The 18,364-nt window shown below is 44.2% G+C and overlaps 2 protein-coding genes across 13 annotated transcripts in view; one reads left to right on the top strand and one right to left on the bottom strand.

Moving 5' to 3' along the window:
• Positions 1–14,821, bottom strand: part of LOC108030794 (zinc finger protein 768) — a 25,105-nt gene extending 10,284 nt beyond the window's left edge. For all 5 annotated transcript variants that reach the window (XM_050886593.1, XM_050886594.1, XM_050886595.1 and 2 more), the window contains exon 1: positions 13,002–14,821. The gene's annotated coding sequence lies outside the window, so the exon portion shown is untranslated. The remainder of the gene's footprint in view (positions 1–13,001) is intronic.
• Positions 6,115–18,364, top strand: LOC122819046 (uncharacterized). 8 transcript variants are annotated; one of them, XR_007763789.1, is made up of 3 exons: positions 17,232–17,815; positions 17,873–18,031; positions 18,092–18,364. XR_007763789.1 is itself a non-coding variant. In XM_050886607.1 (2 exons), exons 1-2 carry the CDS (start codon positions 6,229–6,231, stop codon positions 6,727–6,729), a joined length of 399 nt encoding a protein of 132 aa, XP_050742564.1. In that variant the 5' UTR covers positions 6,115–6,228; the 3' UTR covers positions 6,730–6,865. The 8 variants fall into 8 exon arrangements, 2 of the variants coding, with proteins under 2 accessions (XP_050742564.1, XP_050742565.1); XM_050886607.1 differs by lacking the exons at positions 17,232–17,815; positions 17,873–18,031; positions 18,092–18,364 and adding exons at positions 6,115–6,525; positions 6,628–6,865; XM_050886608.1 differs by lacking the exons at positions 17,232–17,815; positions 17,873–18,031 and adding an exon at positions 6,126–6,525.

Genomic DNA, 18,364 nt, shown 5'->3' with positions numbered 1-18,364 from the left:
AAAAAAAAGGACCATAATAATAAAATTTACAATAAACAAGAAAGGAAGTTAAATTCGGCAAAACGAAATTTTTATACCCTTGTAAAAAATAATCAACGTAAGTAAGACCAAGAAAATTTGTAAGGATTATATCTAGCTTCAGTTATATTAAAAACTAAATTATTTTATTACTTCTCTGGTACAGTGCAAGGGAATAAAAATTGTTTTGTTATGATTAAATTTAAATATTTTACCTTCTGTTTAGGGTAATCTTTAATTTTCAGTAATTATTGAAGGAATTTCACCAAAAATATGCATGATACTTTTTATATTTTTTGTTCGAGGTTCAACTCATATGATTTTACATCCATGTAAACCGTGTTACCGATTCTGTTAGTATACTACCATGATTGGTTTTACTTTATTTAACCACTTCTATCCTGTCATTTTAATTTCATTCCCTTCATAATAAAACTTAACAGGTCTTAAGGACCTCATATAAGAATCCCCGTAAACGACATTCTTACTTTGAGCTGGAAAAACTCGAGATGCGAAAGTTTTACTGTGTGTATTTATACACTCCATTTTTCGACCGCTTATCGTCTGCTAAATTGAGTCGCCAATTTCTGGCTCACGCTTCGCTGGCAGTGAAAGTTGTCAGTGCGACGGTCCCCAACCTCAACTGGTGCAGCGCGCTGCCCCACCCACAAGTCGTGGTCCACTTAAAAGGGAGAATGATATTTCAGTTTCTATTTCTATTTGAATGGCGTCCAACTGCGAGGCAGCCAATGATGCCGTAGCTCGTTGCCACTAGAGTGCTTGCAGTTTTCGTGCTCATGTCTCCAGCATGTGCACATGTATCTGGTGGCTTTGCGAATACCCATATCTAATGCCGTGTAACCTGTATCTCCTGGTGCAGCGTGTGCTTGCCGTGTGCCTAGGCTGTCAGGTGTGAAGTAGGTGGAGTCTGCCCGATTTGCCCGCCCAGCTGTGCTGCCATTACACGCTGAGAGTACATCTCGTTCGGCTTGCCTTCACACTCATTGAGGACATTTCCCCATACTAGCTAGATCAAGGTAGTCCTTACAATGAATCACGTTTCAGGCATTTTATCTGAAGGAAAGGTCTCCGAATTTCTATTGAAATCTGCATAAATGAAAAAAGGTGATCGCATAATTCATACTTTCTCAAAGAGCCAAACTCCATTAAGATTGTTTACCGTGGGAATGGTCTATTCCGACATCATAAACTTTACAAATTCTTGATCAAAGTCCGTCCGATTTAGTGAAATTTCAGCGCTTTAGTTAGCTGTGCAGTGGAATTAAAGCTGCAGCTTTCTACGGGATTGCATTCAACATATTCAGTTGTTTATATGATAAAACTTATTTGTTCGCCAGCCAAAGCAAAAACACCTACATACATATGTACTTTGCACGTACCCACTCACAATTAATTCTAATTTCTACCTCGCTCTCAAAAAGGACTATCTCTACCAGAACCCGCATCAAGGTTAAGGCAATAAACAAAAACAGATCGTCAAAATGATTTGGCGCTTGTTGCTGCAGCAGCAGACACAAAAATGAGCGGCAAAACATTTTGGCTTGATTTGTGCAGCTATCTAATTCAATGTACAAAAGCTCTGCCACACACACCAACACGTTCGCCCAGCGAGAGAGTTCTATTGCTGGGGGAAAGGGCAGGGGAGGGGAGGAGGAGGAGAAAGGCGGGGGAGAGAGCGCACCTCTAAATAAGAGCGAGAGAAGGAGCGCATAAACTACAACGACAGGTATAGGTGTGTGCGAGTAAATAAAACCATAGGAAAAATAAGGCAAAAATGACTCACAAAAAAGTCGAATGGGCTTTTTCATCTATTTATTTGCCTTTGAGCGTTCCGCAAAAACTTTTCTGCCTCGGGTTATCGGCGGCTTCTATTTTTTGGCACAGCGAATTAATTGAACTCAGGAATTCAGATAAGAGCTTCAGGGTACTGCACTAGTTATCCAATGTTTACCGTTACCCCCGCTCGGATGCTTAACCTTCGAAGATCCGCGAGCCTTATCTTGTTTTGGCAAACACCCGTACACCCGTACGGCGCCCACTAGAGGGCTCTGTGGGCCGACAACCGTCATTTCTGCCGGCAGCGAACTCATCGCTCGGCAGCAGATGGACGGAGCACGCTACTCATGCATTGGGAGTTGAAGATGAACGGCGTACAGTGTGCACACATCTGTATCTGTTAGATACACAGGCCGAAAAACGAAAAGACAGCTACGACAGATACACACGCACACACAATTAAGTGATTTTGCTTGTTTTACTGCTGAACACTTTGTGGATTTTAGTTTTTTGTGCGAAAAGCGTTTGGCTTATAATTCATCATATTCCTTTATGGTCTGACATTCGCTCACATTCGTGGCTACGCACACACACAGATGTCCACTCCGCACCCTCCACCCCCTCACCCGCCAACGACTCAGCCCAGACACCAAAAATATAAATGAATTCAGCCCCAGGGAGAATTTCGCAAAAATCGGAGAGCACAAGCAAATAAAAATTGCAAATGATTTGTGGCAATTTTTGTTGCTGCGCTTGCTTTTAGTTTGCGCCTTCTGCTTTGGGCTCCTCCGCTCATTAGTGCCGTTTTGTGTGTGCCCCTTCCGCGCCCCTCCTTCCGCCCCGCGGGCCTCCTTTGCGTTTGTCAACTTGATTTACGCGCAAACATTTTAGTTGTGTATCTTTTCCCTTTCGTATGCAGCCAACTTCGCGGCGCCGGGCCTCCTCAGGATGTTTTTCTAATGCCCTATCGAGAAGTCCTAATTGACGTGACCCCCGCTCGGGGAGTCCATTCCAGCTGCCACATCTAGCACCTCCATCACGGTGGCCTTCGCCGAGCAGATACATGCAGCTCAGGGGCCCGAAACCCATCTCGGGATCGCATTCAGTCCGATTAACGCAGACTCCTATTTCGGATGCATGGCTAAGAGCGCCCGAAAACTGTCCAGTTCCTCCGCTTAGGGGTTTGACACACTGTGGCGGCGAGTGTGTGCGAGTGTGTGCGGCCCACGGCTGCGTTAGTATGTATACAGGGTACAAAGACACTAACCTCAAAATGCTGATTGCGGCAGGCAATGGCCGACTCGTCGAGGCACGGAGCGAGGGGCTGGCGGAAGCAGCGGCGGAAAACTGCAATTGCAGCGGCCCGCGAACACAGGCGCAGTTTGCAGCGCACACAGACGCACGTGCTCACACAGACACCCCCGAAACGAGCCGAAATTCGCGTGGACATGCACTTCTACCAGTGCAGCCCCGGCGTGGCAGATACACACAGATACGCAGATGCAGATGCAGTTGCAGTTGCAATGTTGCAAAAAGCGAACTGCGAACGATCGCGAAATTGCTTCCGAAGGGCCTGTGATCTTCTCATCAGGCGCTTCTTCATCACCCCGCACTTCCGCTTGCGCCCTGGCCACTCCTCCTGCTGCCTCCTGTTCCCCCTCCTGCTGGGCGAAGTTGCGTATACGCAGCGTTGTGCCGCACTCAGGTAGACTACGCGTTGTTTGCTCAACACTTTGCCGCCTGGCGATTGTTTCCGGTGCACTTTTGCGTTTTATTTCGGTTTGTGTCGCTTGCCGACTACATTTTAGTTATTTTTGATGGCTGCCTCACAAGTTCTCGACGGGAGCGCTCTCCGCACATGTACGTACGCTGTGTACAGCTTTTTATTAGATGGCTGCGCGAAAAATCGAACAAAATGCCAAAAAATAACAAACCGAACGCGAAGCCAACGCGAATCTGAGTCCGAACCCAAAACGAGACTCAACGCGACTTAACTTGACTGCCTCTCAGATGCCTCGTCGTCTGAACGGTTGCTTCTCTGCCGCTCGCATCTGTGTCCGTGTCGGTGTCTTTCCTCTTTCTCTCTCTCTTCTCGTTTCTGTGCCTCTGCTGTTCTGCGCTCCGCTTGTGGGGCCCTTGCATGGGTGTGCGGGAGCGCGCCAACATTTGGCTTAGGAGCCCCCAGCCGAGAGATAGAGAGCCGTCCAACTCAGAGAGCCCCTCTAAGCTTTTTTAGCCAAAACATTCACATTCGCGAATTTTTTCAACTTTTTGCCGGCGAGGCTAGAGAGCCTGCGTGAGTGTGGGTGTGGGTGCTCCGTGCGTCTTACACAACGGCCTTAGTGTTAGTGCAGTCTTTCGGAAAGCTCGCTCTCCAGCTCGGTTGTCGATTTCTAGTATTTGGGGTACAATCTATTTCTCTAATTCTCTACGCGCTCACCGTGCAGCACCCAAAGTGGCCAGAACTAATGAAAGCAAGGGGCCAGGGAAGTACATGTTAGGACAGAAGTTACGTTTAACAGTTATAAACCAAAAACAGGAAATAGTTAAATATACATCACTCACTCTCCTTTGGACATACTGTGCGTGCTCCTGCTGTGGAGCAGAAGTGGTAAAAGAAAGAAAGAAGAACAAACGCGGTAGGCGAGTGCCCCAAGTAATGGGTATTAGCTCCTACTATCTGATACCCATTACTCGTTTCGACTCTTCAAATCTCTCTCTGTCCTCAGTATCATCAGTGGTTGCGCTACCATCCGCTGGGTGCTGATCTGCCCTGGAATTTTATTATTGTTGAAATTCAAAACAGAGTATCGGGTAGCTGGTAGTCGAGACAAGGCGTGGTCAGTGGCACCGCTACCACCCGCTAGGTGGTAGGGTAGTGCTCAAATGCCCTGGATTTTCTTTATTGGTAAAATTTAAAACACAGTAACGGGTATGTGGTAGTCGAGACACTTGACTACTGCGTTTCGTCCTATAAATTGGACACTTATTTAAGGTACGGCAATGCAGTCATCCACAAGATTCAGGTTCGGGTTTTGGACAAAGCAACGAATTCCTGATATTAATCAATTGATGGCATGTGATCAAAGAATCGGTTGCAAGAAGTGAAAAGTAATCCCAACCATTTCCTTTTAGTTACAGAGTCTTATTCAATTAAGCATACGTAAAACGTAATGGCAATTACAATTTGGCACCCAAGCGTCCCACCCATGGTAGCGACCCCGAAGATTCGAATTGCGGGCTTTTATCGGGTCAGAAATTTAGCAATTGTTCATTTGATTTCGCTGCTTTCCGGGTTGGAAGTGGGTTTTCAGCGACTGCGTGCGACAGGTGCGGCATAGGAAGGAGAATGGGGCGGCAGCTTGTGCAAATATAAAGTAAATTGTTGTATGATGTGTATGCATTATTGTATAAATAAACAGCGTTCTTTTTATTTTCTCTATAAACAACAGAAACAAATCGAGCAGATATACTAGCACCCCCCACGATACATATGTACACCGTATGTATACGCTGCTGACATCGTGTCTTTTGTGCCGTTTTTGCAAGCTGTTTACTTTGGATTGGTTTTCGCTTTATTTTAAGGTTTCTGCATTGCTGCAGAAATGGAAAAACACGAAAAATTACAAGCTATTTTTTACACTTCTCCCAAAAAATAAGTAAAATGCCATTTCGAAAGAGAGCAAGAACAAGCTCAATGAGACAACCAAGCTGGCATCTTCCCTTGAGATGTCCAAGAATACACGACATTTGGTGCTTTCAGTAATACTTTTCCATCTCTCACATGCCTCTTCCTTGCGCTCTCTATCTCTATTTGTGCATCTGGTGTGCACTTTGTTGTTTAAATTTAGCATTTTTTACTGTATTGTTGCCAAGATTCCTGCTACTTTTGCTCTTCTCGTGATTCCTGTGAGTTGTTTACCAATGCATTCAGCTGTTTTGCTGTGCGAACTGTGGCTCTATGTTTGTACCCTTGTTGGTGTCTCTGCGCCGAGTCTTTTGGTTCAGTAACCTATCGATTTTATTTTGTTTACCTTTCCGACTTGATAAAATTGAGAAGAGAGCGCTGGGGACTAGGAATCATATGCAGCTATATACTGAGACTAGAAGAACGTTTTTCCCCAGGCGCAAAACTGCTCCATTGGATGGATTAAAGTTTTGACAATTCGATTCGCTTGTTTTTTATGAATTCGATTCAAAGCACAAACAACTTACAAACTTCCCGATAGGGAAATTGGCAGGCAACAAGGTCTGAACAGTAGTTGATTTCACGAGCGGACTTCCCTTCGTCGCGGGCCATCTAGGCACACACATATGCACCTTTGGAGCCCTTGTCGGCCAATCCAAAGCACCGTGTCAAACGAGTCTAATGCAATTACCTTAAATGAGTGCAAAAATGCAATTTAGCGAAATATGTTTAAATCTCGGGAAACAGCGAATGGCCAACAGCTTAGGTGCCGCCAGTACTTAAGAGGAGAGCCGAGCCGAGCCAACCGCCCCAGTACAGTGGCAGGTGGAGCCCTGCGTAAGTCCACCTCCCGGCGTGTGGTGCTGGTCGGTCCGCTGATCAGTCCATGCGTAAAGTGTGAAAATCCGCACGCACCAACAAAAGCCCCCAACGCACAAGACAGGGGCCAGCGTGGCCAGTTCTGCTCTGCTCCACCTCTTCAACAGTATTCCCCATGGGTCTTTCCGTTTAGGAGCATTTTTGTAAGTAATAGGATTAGTTCGGACCGAGGGTCGCGCACCTTTTCACCCACCCTAGGCATGCAGTTTCACCGCAAATAATAATAACACTGACTTAGGTTTCAGATGTTTTCCGATACTTTTTACTTTTTCCTGGTGGAGGTTTCCCTCCTCCGTGGGTTGCAGAACAAAATATGTTGGATGTGCCGCAAAACAAAGAAGTTTTGATACAAAGCTTTAGTAAATTATAAGAAAAAAACGTTCAAAGTTAATCATTTTTACCCATTTATGGGCCTTTTGATTTGACATTGGCTGTGAACAGTTTTCCGCCATCCTTCTTTCACTGCCACTTCTGCGCCAGAAGCGGAAACACTTTCAAATGTTGTGCCAAAAATTGCATGGGGTACAAAATAAGTTTTGACATAGTTTTTTCCGCTGTAGTGGCTGGATGAACCAAAATTGGGACAACAGGGCGTATGCGCATTTCAACGTCTGGCAACTTTCGAGGGTCTTCGGGGAGTGTGTTAAATTCAAATTGAAATTGGAGCCGCTTTCCAGGTTGCCATCTAAGGACGGTAAGGGCTGGCCTGGATCTCTGTGATTTGCACAGCCAGATTGGCGAAAGCTTCCTTAAAGAAAACTACTTGTATTTTATGAATTTCTCGTCTCCAGCCACTTCCGTTTAAACCTCTTCAACCATGCTTAATAAACTTTATCGTGTTTTCTGCTTTGTTTGCCTTGCCTGAAAGTGAAAACTTTGAAATACAACGTTGAACGCCTCCCTTCGCCTAATTTCCCCCGTTGAGGGAACGAGTTTATATGAGCAGAGAAGTTTCCTCAGACAGCGCCCAGACAAAAGGTAGTTAAAATGGAAAACGAAATGGAGTGGCAGTATGCGGTGAAATTCTCTGTTGATCAACACATTTGGCCAGTACTTCGGTCCGCCCACCAAAAATGTAGCCAAACTTGAGCTCCCAGCCAGAACCCTTTGCCATAACTACTGACTGTAAATCAAATGGGGCGAATTAGTGGCAGCAAAGAAGAGAAAGAGCTGCTAACAAAGTTTTGCTGCACTTAAATGCAGTGGCAGGCTTCAAATATTACAGCTGCCATGCCAACTCCCCCGGAAAGCCCTTCTAGCGGCAGTCTGCAGTCTCCTAACGACTTCTCGGGCTAGGCCTGGTTAGGGTCTGGCTGCATTGTCCTCCTATTTCCCTGCACTCGGCCCGGCACAAGGAGCACTTTTGCGAGCACTAGCGATTTCTGGTTTTGGCCGGAGCTACGTTGAAAAACCAGTGTGCGCAACAGGGATGTGAGAGTAGGATCAGAATGCACGGGAATATGCTAAATGCGAGTTTTTGTTTCGTCCTATGCGAGACACAGGACTGCATATCCCGCATACATGAATGGAACGATTTTTATTTGTGTAGCGGCCTTTGTTGCGGATAAAAGTGCTTTCCCTCTAAATAAAAATCCTGTATCGCAACTTTACTTTTATCACCTACCCAGTCGAACCGGAGCTTGTCTGGTGAGCCGGTTCATATGGAACTCTATGTGGAACTGTATCTGGACTTATTATTCTTTGAGGATGCATCGCCAAGCCCTCCTCAGTGGCACCCGAGCTGATATCAATTTATGAACGGGCATATTTATTCGTATGCTCCCAGCCATTACAACCATCCGAATTCCGCCACTAACTTCGCACATCCCCAACCCCTGTCCGATTTTTACACGGCAACTAACGAGAACATCGCCACTTGGAGAATGACAGCCCCTATCCCACACTCAGATATCCCACCCTCCTGCCCGCCAACTTGCCACCCCAAGCCCGTTCCCAACTCACCCGCTCAGAGGAAGACGACCGAGCGAATGTTACGCATACGCCCCGTGCTGCCTCGCGATAGGCTGTTGACATGCATTGGCCGACCCTCGACCCCTCCGTATTGTGTGCCGTTGTTTTAAATAAAATAAGACAAACAGAGTTAAGTTTTCCATCTTTTGTCGCGGCACCTGTTAGTATGCAGGTGGGCGTGGTTGGAGTCCGTCCGTGAACCCTTTCCTTTTCATAATTGCAAACGAAGAGATTCGGTATGAAGGAGGGGTTTCAGTTGGCGCCCATTCCATTTTGCCCCCAGCCTATGTCTATGTATATATATCTCACTGAACTCTGAATACTTAAAAAGTTTTTTGGCTTGCGTATCTAAAGGCTTGATACAGATACTGGCTTGGTATTTTACAAATCGGCTTGATTTATTCAAAAATGCATGGACTCATAGAGAAAAACATTTTTTTTAATTTTAAGAAATCATATTCAGGGGGCCTGCCTTGAAAGGCAAAATCAGGCTGTCAAAAAGCTAGCAGATGCATAGGGCCTTCTGCACATATGACCTCCACACTTCCGGGATAGTTGCCCGAATAGGTGCATGTGCATATTCATCTTGTGACTCTGAGTCCCCACTCAGCCACCCATCCAAGGCTCCCTCTCTCCGCTCACGCGAGTCCCTTCACTTGCCATCCCTCCGAAGCCGCGCTCATGATTGCCGTTCTAGCTGCTGACTTTCACTTGCGTTGCAGCTGAAGAGGATTCGCACGGATGTGTCAAGCGGAATGTTGGGTTTGCATATTTATGAATAGCGCTCTTGAACAAGTCGAGGGGATAATTAGAGCAGGCTGGTAAGGGGATTAAACGGAACTAGATCCGAGGCATCCGAACAGATTAAGACAAGGTTTGAGCCACCTTGCTTGGGGGGCGGGGGAAACCTTCGGCAGCGCAAAAGAACACCAGCTTACAATTAATTCTGATGTTATAGGCAAAACGAAATACGAAAATAGTGCCCGTCCCCCGCTGATGGCATGTCACGTTTGCTCCAGACTCTAAAAAGTACATTCAATGACTTGGCAAAAAAGGCGCAGAGACAGAAAAATATACGCAGCAGCTGCAATAAAATTAGTGAAACGGCATGAAAAAGAATGCAACCGAAAAATGCAATTTGCGCGCGGTTCAGCGGATTCTGTGGGTGGTGGGGCGGCCATTGGGGGCCTCTGCGGCTTCCACTGTTGCCAACTGCAAGCCCAGCACCAGGTTCAAAAAGAGAATGCGGGGCCCGCGAGTGTAAATTAAACTTGTCATTAATGACATGGCCCACACGTACGGATGCAGATGCACATCCAGGTTCCCAGAGATAGAGAGCGAGCCCATAATGGCGCTCTTTGGGCGACGCACCGCCACCCCAACACATTAAAAGTGCAGCTACTTGCTGGGGGTCGCGAAAGGGGGTTGGCAGACAGCGGCCGTCCCTGTCGCACGTCCTCGGGTGGCAGGACACTCGGCAACTGACCGCTCGGGCGGGCAACCCCTTCTGGGCCCCACCCTCCCCCTTGCACACACTGCCCACGCCTCTGCCGCTGCCTCTGTCTCTGCCGCGGTCGCTGCGAGCTCTGCTTGCCTGCCGTTTTCCGTCGAAAATGTGTGGAGTCAACTGTACCTCGGCGGCCACATACACACTCTCCGAGCATTTTATATACGAATTTTATTTCAATTCATTTAAAATATGTGTAATGGCTGAATTTTTTCTGCTCCTGATGCTGCTGCGGGCGCTCATCCTTTCGACTTTTGTATTTCGATTGCCGATGGCCACCCACCACCAGCACCCAACCACCCCACCAGCTCGTAATGGACAGCGAGGATGCTGCGGATTGGAGTTGGTTTCGCGGTCCTTGGATGTCCGGCGCGCAATTTTTTCAATAATTAATTTTTTGCGCGTAAGTGAAATTTGCATGTAGATGAGCACCCGAGCATGAGTGTGTGCACACTGTACATAGGCCTTATGTATGTACTTTGTATGTACTTTGTACATAATGTGTGCATGTGGGGACACCTACACATTCGCGCATGTAGATCCCCGTGGGGCTGTTGTATACGTCTCGTGTTCATATGGACGTTCTCATGGTTCACGTTTGTGTATCGCCTCTTGGCTTCGAATATTATAAAAATTATCTTCGTTTCTGATTCCTACTTATGTTTTCAGAGTTGCGCTTCAGTCCCTCGTCCACAAATGTTTGCGCAGTCCAAAATTTATTAGAGACTCCCCCTTGGGCGCGCTAAAACGTCTTCGTAAATCATTTCTAAAGTTAGATACTTTGTAGATATTACGCTGATACAAAATGTAGTAAAAACAGGAAAGTGCGTCGACTTAAAAAAAAACTTTACTGCGCTACCAACCTCAAAACGAAGAAGAGCGCTGTTACCTACATAAAAAAATAAATGTGGTTTTTATACCCTTGCAGACGGCATTATGATTTCAGTCAGAAGTTTGCAGCGCAGTGAAGGAGACGTTTCCGACCCCATATCCTCTTGATCAGCATCACTAGACGAATAGAGCTAGCCATGTCCGTCCGTCTGTCCGTCTGTCCGTGCGATTCTAGGCAAACTAGTCTCCCAGTTTTTGAACTATCGGGCTGAAACTTTACCAAAAGTCTTCTTTCTCTTGCGTGTAGTTTATAAGTCGGAAGCTGCAGTATACTACAACTTAAAATGTACTATCTTTGGTGGTTTCAAACATATAACCTCCTAAGCTTGGAAATAACATTTTTTAAACAGTTCTGAATTTCGAATTTAATTTTATAAAAATCCGTCGACTATATAGTTGTCATAGCAAAGAAACAATTTAAAGCTTCGGTGTTTTTTGACATATAACTTTTGTATATTGCAAATAACATTTTTTATATTTTTAAGAGTTTTGAATTAAATTTAATAAAAATCTAACGACTCTAACTTATAGTTGTCAAAGAAATGGTCTAAGTAATGTTGAAAAAAAAATTTTAATGACACTGAAGCTAGCAACAAACCTTAAAAATTTGATACTAAGTGTTTTTTGTTATTATGTGTATTGTTTTGTTTTCCGAAACTACAAGTTAAAAAAGTTCGTTTACACTCTAGATTACTATAGATTACTCTAGATTTGCTATAATGTGCTACACAAAAACACCTCTTAACGAGGTAATATACAAACAAAAGTCCTGATATCAACTTTTGTGACAAAAGTGTATTATACGATATACTAAATAAAAAACCTTCCTACATTTTTTACATTCGGTACGCTTCATTAAAATCAAACAACCAAGCAATGGCATATTGAATTGCAGCATAGATTAATAATATCGACCCCGTTGTTTTTATGTGTCATATGTCAAAAGTGGAAAAATCTTAACGGCTGTACACCTTAAAATACCTTTCTAAGCCTGTAGCTTCCGTAGTTTAGTAGTTATCGGTATACAAAAATGAGCTATTTATAATTGTTTTTTCGCCAAACAAACTCATCAACATCAACATCGTCTAGAATTTTCAGGACTCTACAGTAACGTTTTGGGACAAACTGACAATCAAAATAAAATTTTCATTTTAAGAAGTCCGCGTATTGCGTCAAAATCTGCCAAGCGTGCTACCCCTGTTCCGAAGGTCCGTTTTTTTTGCTTCTCCACTTCAAAATGGTAAAACGTTAATTTTCACAAAATAACCAAGAAATATTAAAATTAAAAAAAAATTATTTTTGTAAAAAATAAATTTAATTTTTTAAAGTCTTTATTTTTTTTTCCGTGTTCTTCACCAGCTATAGAGTTTAAAACCATTTGAAATTAGGTTTGTTTCATTAAAAAAAAGGTGTCCGGACAAATGTTTTTGGGAATATCGATTTCAAAACAGAAAAGGCCGCTGTTAGGTAGGTGGCGCAACAGATTACATTTTCAAAACTCTCACTCTCAATCCAATTGATTTTTTTGATTCTTCTAGTTTTTGCAATACCTTTCGATTAATGTATCAATCGAAACAATCGGGCTTTAATTTCTTCGTGTTTATATAGCAGTCGGTTTCGCACACACTCCTGGTGCGCTTCGTCACTACGTGGACTGCCGTTCACATTGATAACGAGAGCAGAAATTAAGAACACTTATGCTAGAATTCCAGAATTTGTCTTCTTAAAACCGAAAATACGTATACCAAAACTGCGACAAATTGTTTTTAAGCAAAAGAAAACGAAACAGTTATTGGCGCCACCTAGTGTAGGTTTCTTCATTTGCTTATAACTTTTAAAGGGATGTTAGATATTGATAGTCAAAATAAAGCTGTTTTTATCTCATCTTATCTTTTAAGCTTTTATAGTTTTCAAGGTGTTAGCGTTCATGGGAAGGATGGACGGACAGACAGACGGTCATGGCTTGGTCGACTCGGCTAGTGCTCCTGATCAAGAATATGTATACTTTACAGCGACGGAAACGCTTTCTTCTACCTGTTACATACTTTCCGACGAATCTAGTATACCCTTTTACTCTACGAGTAACGGGTATAAAAAGTGTTCTCAGCTTATTCTTGATTTCAGTAAAAGCGCGCTCGATACTTCAAATATCATGTACCCAAAAAAAATGCTGTCTCTTAACACGACCAGTTTTTACCGGGCGACATAATACCTAGGAGTAAGATACTAAATGTAAGGAACCCCACTTACCAATTTGACTTGAAAAGACGACTTCCTTTAAATGATTTCTTTTGATAAGATGCTTGTGGGTTTAGGGATAATCTTGAGTATGCCAGAAAAACGATGTCTTCTTTTGTCTCCTTTTTATTTTAGGAATCCTCAAAAACTCGTATTATCGTAATTAGTAATATGTTTTAATTTTAAGCCTAGAACGTTCCTCTTATCCGAATGGAATTTTATTTACTTTTTATCTTTTCTCACTACAAATGTTGGTTAATTTTTTGTAAGTACGAAATTCTTTCGAAAACGGATTTTACTTGCTTTAGATCATATTCAGCTTTTGCCACGATATGAACAATTTTAAATAATTTGTATATGGATATATATTGATATAGTGATGTTCTTCGCGACTCGACGTATTCATCGGCTCACCGTGATATTCTAGCACTGTCACGACCACACACTCATACGCAAATGTACACTTGTGATCGCGATGCTTGGCACAGAACTGCTTTTGCAGCTTGCTGCTCTTCACTTGCGAAATAGTTTCTTGCCGCTTCCTTTTAATTCAATTGCTCCACCTCCCGAAGTTTATAAAGAGTTTCTCAGCTTGATTCGTTCAAGACTTTTTCAGAACATTTTCTCGACCGCTTTTTTGACGAACGCAAAATTTAAAGACTAAGGCGAATGTTTAAACTTCAACTCAGGAGTTCAATTTTATAAACGACAAATACTTGTGGTTTTTTCATTATTTCCGTTTGACTTTTTAGTTATGCTTTTTTCCCGTTAAAAACACAGAAAATAAATTTAACAAATTTGGCTATTTCCGTTTTTGTGTTCCTTTTTGTTTGATTGGCTTTCGGTTTTGAATTTCAGATTTCTCTTCTGCTGTTGCATTTTTGTAGCTGTTTCGTTGCTCTATTTTCTATTTTCTATTAGTTATCCTGTTTTCCTGTTTTCCTATTATCGGTTTCGGTTATCGGTTGTATCTTTTCAATTCTGCTATTGGGTTGGGCTTGGGGAGAGTTGTAAGGCTATTTCAGGTTGTGGTTCTGGATTCTGTTTCGATTGGTTTTGGGTTGTTCGGTTGCTTTGTTCCGCTGCTGTTTCTTGTTGTTTGTTGGTTGTTTCGTGAGGCTATTTTCGTTTGTTGCTTGGCTTGCTTTGCTGGGTTTGTTGGCTGTTTCCTTTTGGTTGTGTTGTTCGTAGTTGTTGCGCTTTGATTTATTTCTCGATTTAGTTTGTTAGTTCGGCTCTTTATTATGGTTACAGTTCTCCTATATTATTATTTTTCCTCGTGTTAGGTTTGTTAAGTTATTTTCTTGGTTTTGCAGTTGTTATCGGTTGGTTGTTTGTTGTTGTTTGTTGCAGTGGTTGTAATTGTTGCTGTTATTGCTGTAGTTGTTGTTGCGGTGTTTGTAGTTGTTGTATTCCAAATTTTGTTGTGAATTTTGTTTGTTAAATTTTGAGAAACTAACTAAAAATCACTTTTGTTTTTTCATACAACTGAAATGTAACTTTTATTTGCTTTACTGCTTTCTTTAGTTGTTGTAGTTGATGTTATAGAGTTGTTGTCGTAGAATTGGTTGCATGAAATTATATTCAAATTATTAAGCTATTGATAAGAAGGCTTGAAATAAAAAGTTACTGATGGCAAATGAGTTATTATCGTTGTCGCTTTTTATATTATTACATTTGTATTATAATATGAACTTCGTTCCCTTTCTTCTGTATTATACTGACGGTATTATAGTGATTGTTATTATTTGTTAAAACAAAACAATATTTCAGTAAGTATCAACAACGTTTTAACGTAATGTTTAAAAATGTTCCAAACAGTCAAAAAGCACCTGCAAAGAAAAGACATCCGATTAGTGACTTTGTGAGCAAGGTCGACGAACAGTTTTCGGCACTCTTGAACAGTTTCCGAAAACTGCCAGCGACCCACAAATGTACATTGCACGCATGAACAAAATGCAGTCAGTTTTATTTAAGTGCGGCCAAAGAAACTTAGTTCATCGTGTCTCCGGGGTCTTGGTCTGGGCTTCCCCCCTCGACCTATCGCGCTTCCTGTTGCCTGACTGGAGTCAACACATGGCACAGATCCCCACACACCGAGAAACAACCGCAGACACATTACACCCACAATCCACCCACCACCCACTTCCGTCATTCTTCTATTCCTCTATTCCTAACCCTAGACACCAGTGTTTTGTATACGATTCGGCACGCATTGTCTAAACACCGGAGAGGACTCGAAGAGAGCCGCGCGGAGAGAACCGGAGAGGGGGCGCAAGGACAAAGCCGGAAAGCGGGAAAGCGGGAAATTGTGGGAAAGCGAGCAACAAAATTTTCAAGTTCAAAGCGCCGCCAGTTGATGGTTTCGCCAGCCCCCAAAAGGGTGGGCGGTTTTTCTGTTCCCACGAGGGGAGGAAAACAAAGCCAGCCCCATCCAAGGTAGGCAGAACGGCGATACTATCTAATGCAGACAACTGGAGTCGAAAAGTTGGGCTACGGCGACTGCACTTCGTGCGGGGCAGACTCTTGGATAGCGATACAACCCACACAAATGCGCGGAGCCACAGATACCCGGCTTGCCCATAGCTTTTTGCCGTGGCACAACGGGTAAGTGAATCAGCCGCCGGCACCGCCGTTTCCATTCGGCACACACCAAAACAAAAGGTTCCGAACAGTTGAACAGAAATTGTTGAACCGCATCGGGGAGAGTCGATATCCGCAGATGCGGCAGATAGCCCGCTCTGCTTTCGGGCTGGGCGAGCCGTGTCTCCACAGAAGGGTGTTGCAGTAGACTGTGGCCAGACTGCAACCAACTTTCCAGGTGTTTCCCTAGAAGTCGTAGGATCTGCCAAGCACCCGACCTGACGGAGATCATTTTCGATCTTCACTGGCAGCAAGTTCAATAAGTTTCACTTCACATGAAAGTGCTACGCAGTAGCGTTCCGAAAAGAGAAGAGGCAGCAGAAACTCGCCGCCTTCTTAAGTGCCAAAAATAACGTACAGTCAAGCTTCGGGGACTCGACCCTAATTGTCAGGAATAAGTTCGCTCTATGGGGCCTCAAGGTATTTTCCGTTCTAACACTGTTCACTTTTGGAGTCGTCGCGTAGGGAGGGTTCAAGCGAAAGCCCTTTGCAGACGCCGAATCAAGTCCAAATTCCGGATCGAAGAATATGAAAAGCTGAGGCCTAGACCCAGAGCCCAAGAGATTGGGCGCTGGCCTGCGAGCCAGAACAGAAACACGGGAACTGCAATTTCTTTGGGCGCGCAAAAATGATGGAAATTTGCGCGAACACTCCAAGAGCCAGCGAGCTCCGCGAAACGCACCGAAAACGGCCAAAAAGATGAATATGTGCAAAAATCTTTTGCATACGTTCAAGAACCCCATGAACGCGGCGACGGCCCAGCCGAAGCCGCAGTCGCTGCCAGCGCCGACGTCGGCAGCATCAGGAGCCTCGAGAGCTGGGAGAGCCAAAAAGAAACTGAGTAAAAATTCTTCAGGGGGCGGGGAGGGGCCGCGGAAAGTGGGGGTTGGAGCACAAAGCTTTTTCCGGACACTCGCGCTCAGACAACAACAACGCAGCGAAAATCGAACCAAGCGAACCCAAAGCGACAACGAGAACGAGAACTTTGGCAAGCCCTCGCCACCCCCACGCCCCCACGCCGCCCCTGCCCCAGCAGCCCCCGGAGAGTCGCGCCACACTGCCAGAGAGGCAAGTGCCGCGAGAGAGTTACTCAAGACCAGTGCTGCGTCCGCCTGTGTGTGTGTCGGACAGAGAGCGATGGTGAGCAGAGGAAGACAGAGAACGGGACAAGCAACAAAAATCGTCGGCAAAAAGTTCGCAAAAGGCAACTTGGCGGTGGAGGTGTGTGCGGATGGGGATGTGCTGTATCTACTCTGTGCACACAGGCACTCGCCCGTGTGCATCTTGCCCGCGTGTGTGTACGTGTCGCGCGACTCGCATATGCGAGGCTCACATGAACCGCAGTCGACGCACGCGTCTCTGCGACTGCGGCCTTGCGTCGCGTGCCTCTGCAGAGGTTTTGTTGCCCTTTTCGGCTGCCCCTTCGGAGTTTTGGGGTGGCGGGGGCCGCGTCTGGCCCGCAGGGGTTCCCTTCCCCAGCGCAGCTCCCCCTCCCTCGGCCCGCCGGGTGGCGTTGTGGGTTCTTTTGGCGGCAGCGCGCGAAAGTGTTACGATTTGGAAACTGGCCGAGCTTAGAAGTGGGTAAATCAGTCGCACTCACAGGTCGCGAGCAGAGTCAGGGCTTTGACGCGCCAAATTTAAGACCCGAATTCAATCCTTGGCACCACACGTTCCTCGAAACCCTGAACCTCTGTAGCTCATACCATTTTTTGTCAACAAAAAAACAATATATTCTTATTTTTACACCTAATGATTTTGTAATTGTGGCCACAAGAGGCATTGTCGACACTACCACTATCGAGCGGGCAGTTGAGGGAAGTCTTAACCCCTCCTTTTCCCCCCACGGTCACGAAAAGTGTTAGTTCACTGACCTGAATTTAAATAATATTATTCTAAACAACGCTGTACGTGGTCTTAAACATTTGCCAGCCATACATATGTAATAAAGGACTAACTAAAGAAAGTTTTAGTTTGGTTTAGTCTTTTTTCCTCATGTTAAGGTCAGTGGACTTAAATTAAGGAAACTTTCTTTCCGTGTGCGCGACAAACATTTTGCTAAACATATGAAAGTTGTTCGGAAAACCGTCTTAAAAAGTTATATGCATAAAAACAGCAAGAAAAAACGATATGGTCGATTTCCTGATTTGGCGATTTGTGGGCGTTAAAGATGGCACTGGGCTGAAGTAAATATCGGCTTCAGAGGACTATTATAACCTATATTAAGCATTGTAGCTCTTTAGCTTTCAAAATGTTGTCTCTTTAATGATGGCCCGACTTAACAAATTGTTGGTTCGTTTGATGGGATTTTATAAGTATACCCTTGCAGAGGGTATTATGATTTAAATCAGAAGTTTGCAACGCAGTGGACAAGACGTTTTCAACTCAATAAAGTACATATAGTATAGTATCTCGCCATGTCCGTCCTCGCCACTTTCCTAAAAGTCTTCTTTCTTTTCCAGGTAGTGTAAAAGGCGAAACCAGCCGGATCGGACAACTATATCTTAGAGCTCCCATAGGAATAATTGAGGAAAAAAATGTGGTGTTTTTTAACATAACCTCCTACGATTGGAAAAACCATTTCTTAATTATTTTTGATTTTTGGATTTAATTGTATCAAAATATATAGCTGCTGTATAACCGATCGAAAAAATTGCGGGAAATACAATTGTATTGGGAATACAATTTTTTGTACTTTTAAGAAATTTGAATTAAATTTAATAAAAATCGAACAA

Source organism: Drosophila biarmipes, chromosome 3L, assembly GCF_025231255.1.
Source record: "Drosophila biarmipes strain raj3 chromosome 3L, RU_DBia_V1.1, whole genome shotgun sequence".
Lineage (NCBI taxonomy): Eukaryota > Metazoa > Arthropoda > Insecta > Diptera > Drosophilidae > Drosophila > Drosophila biarmipes.
The sequence above is the reverse complement of the archived record's forward strand: the minus strand, read 5'-3'. Positions and strand labels throughout refer to the sequence as shown.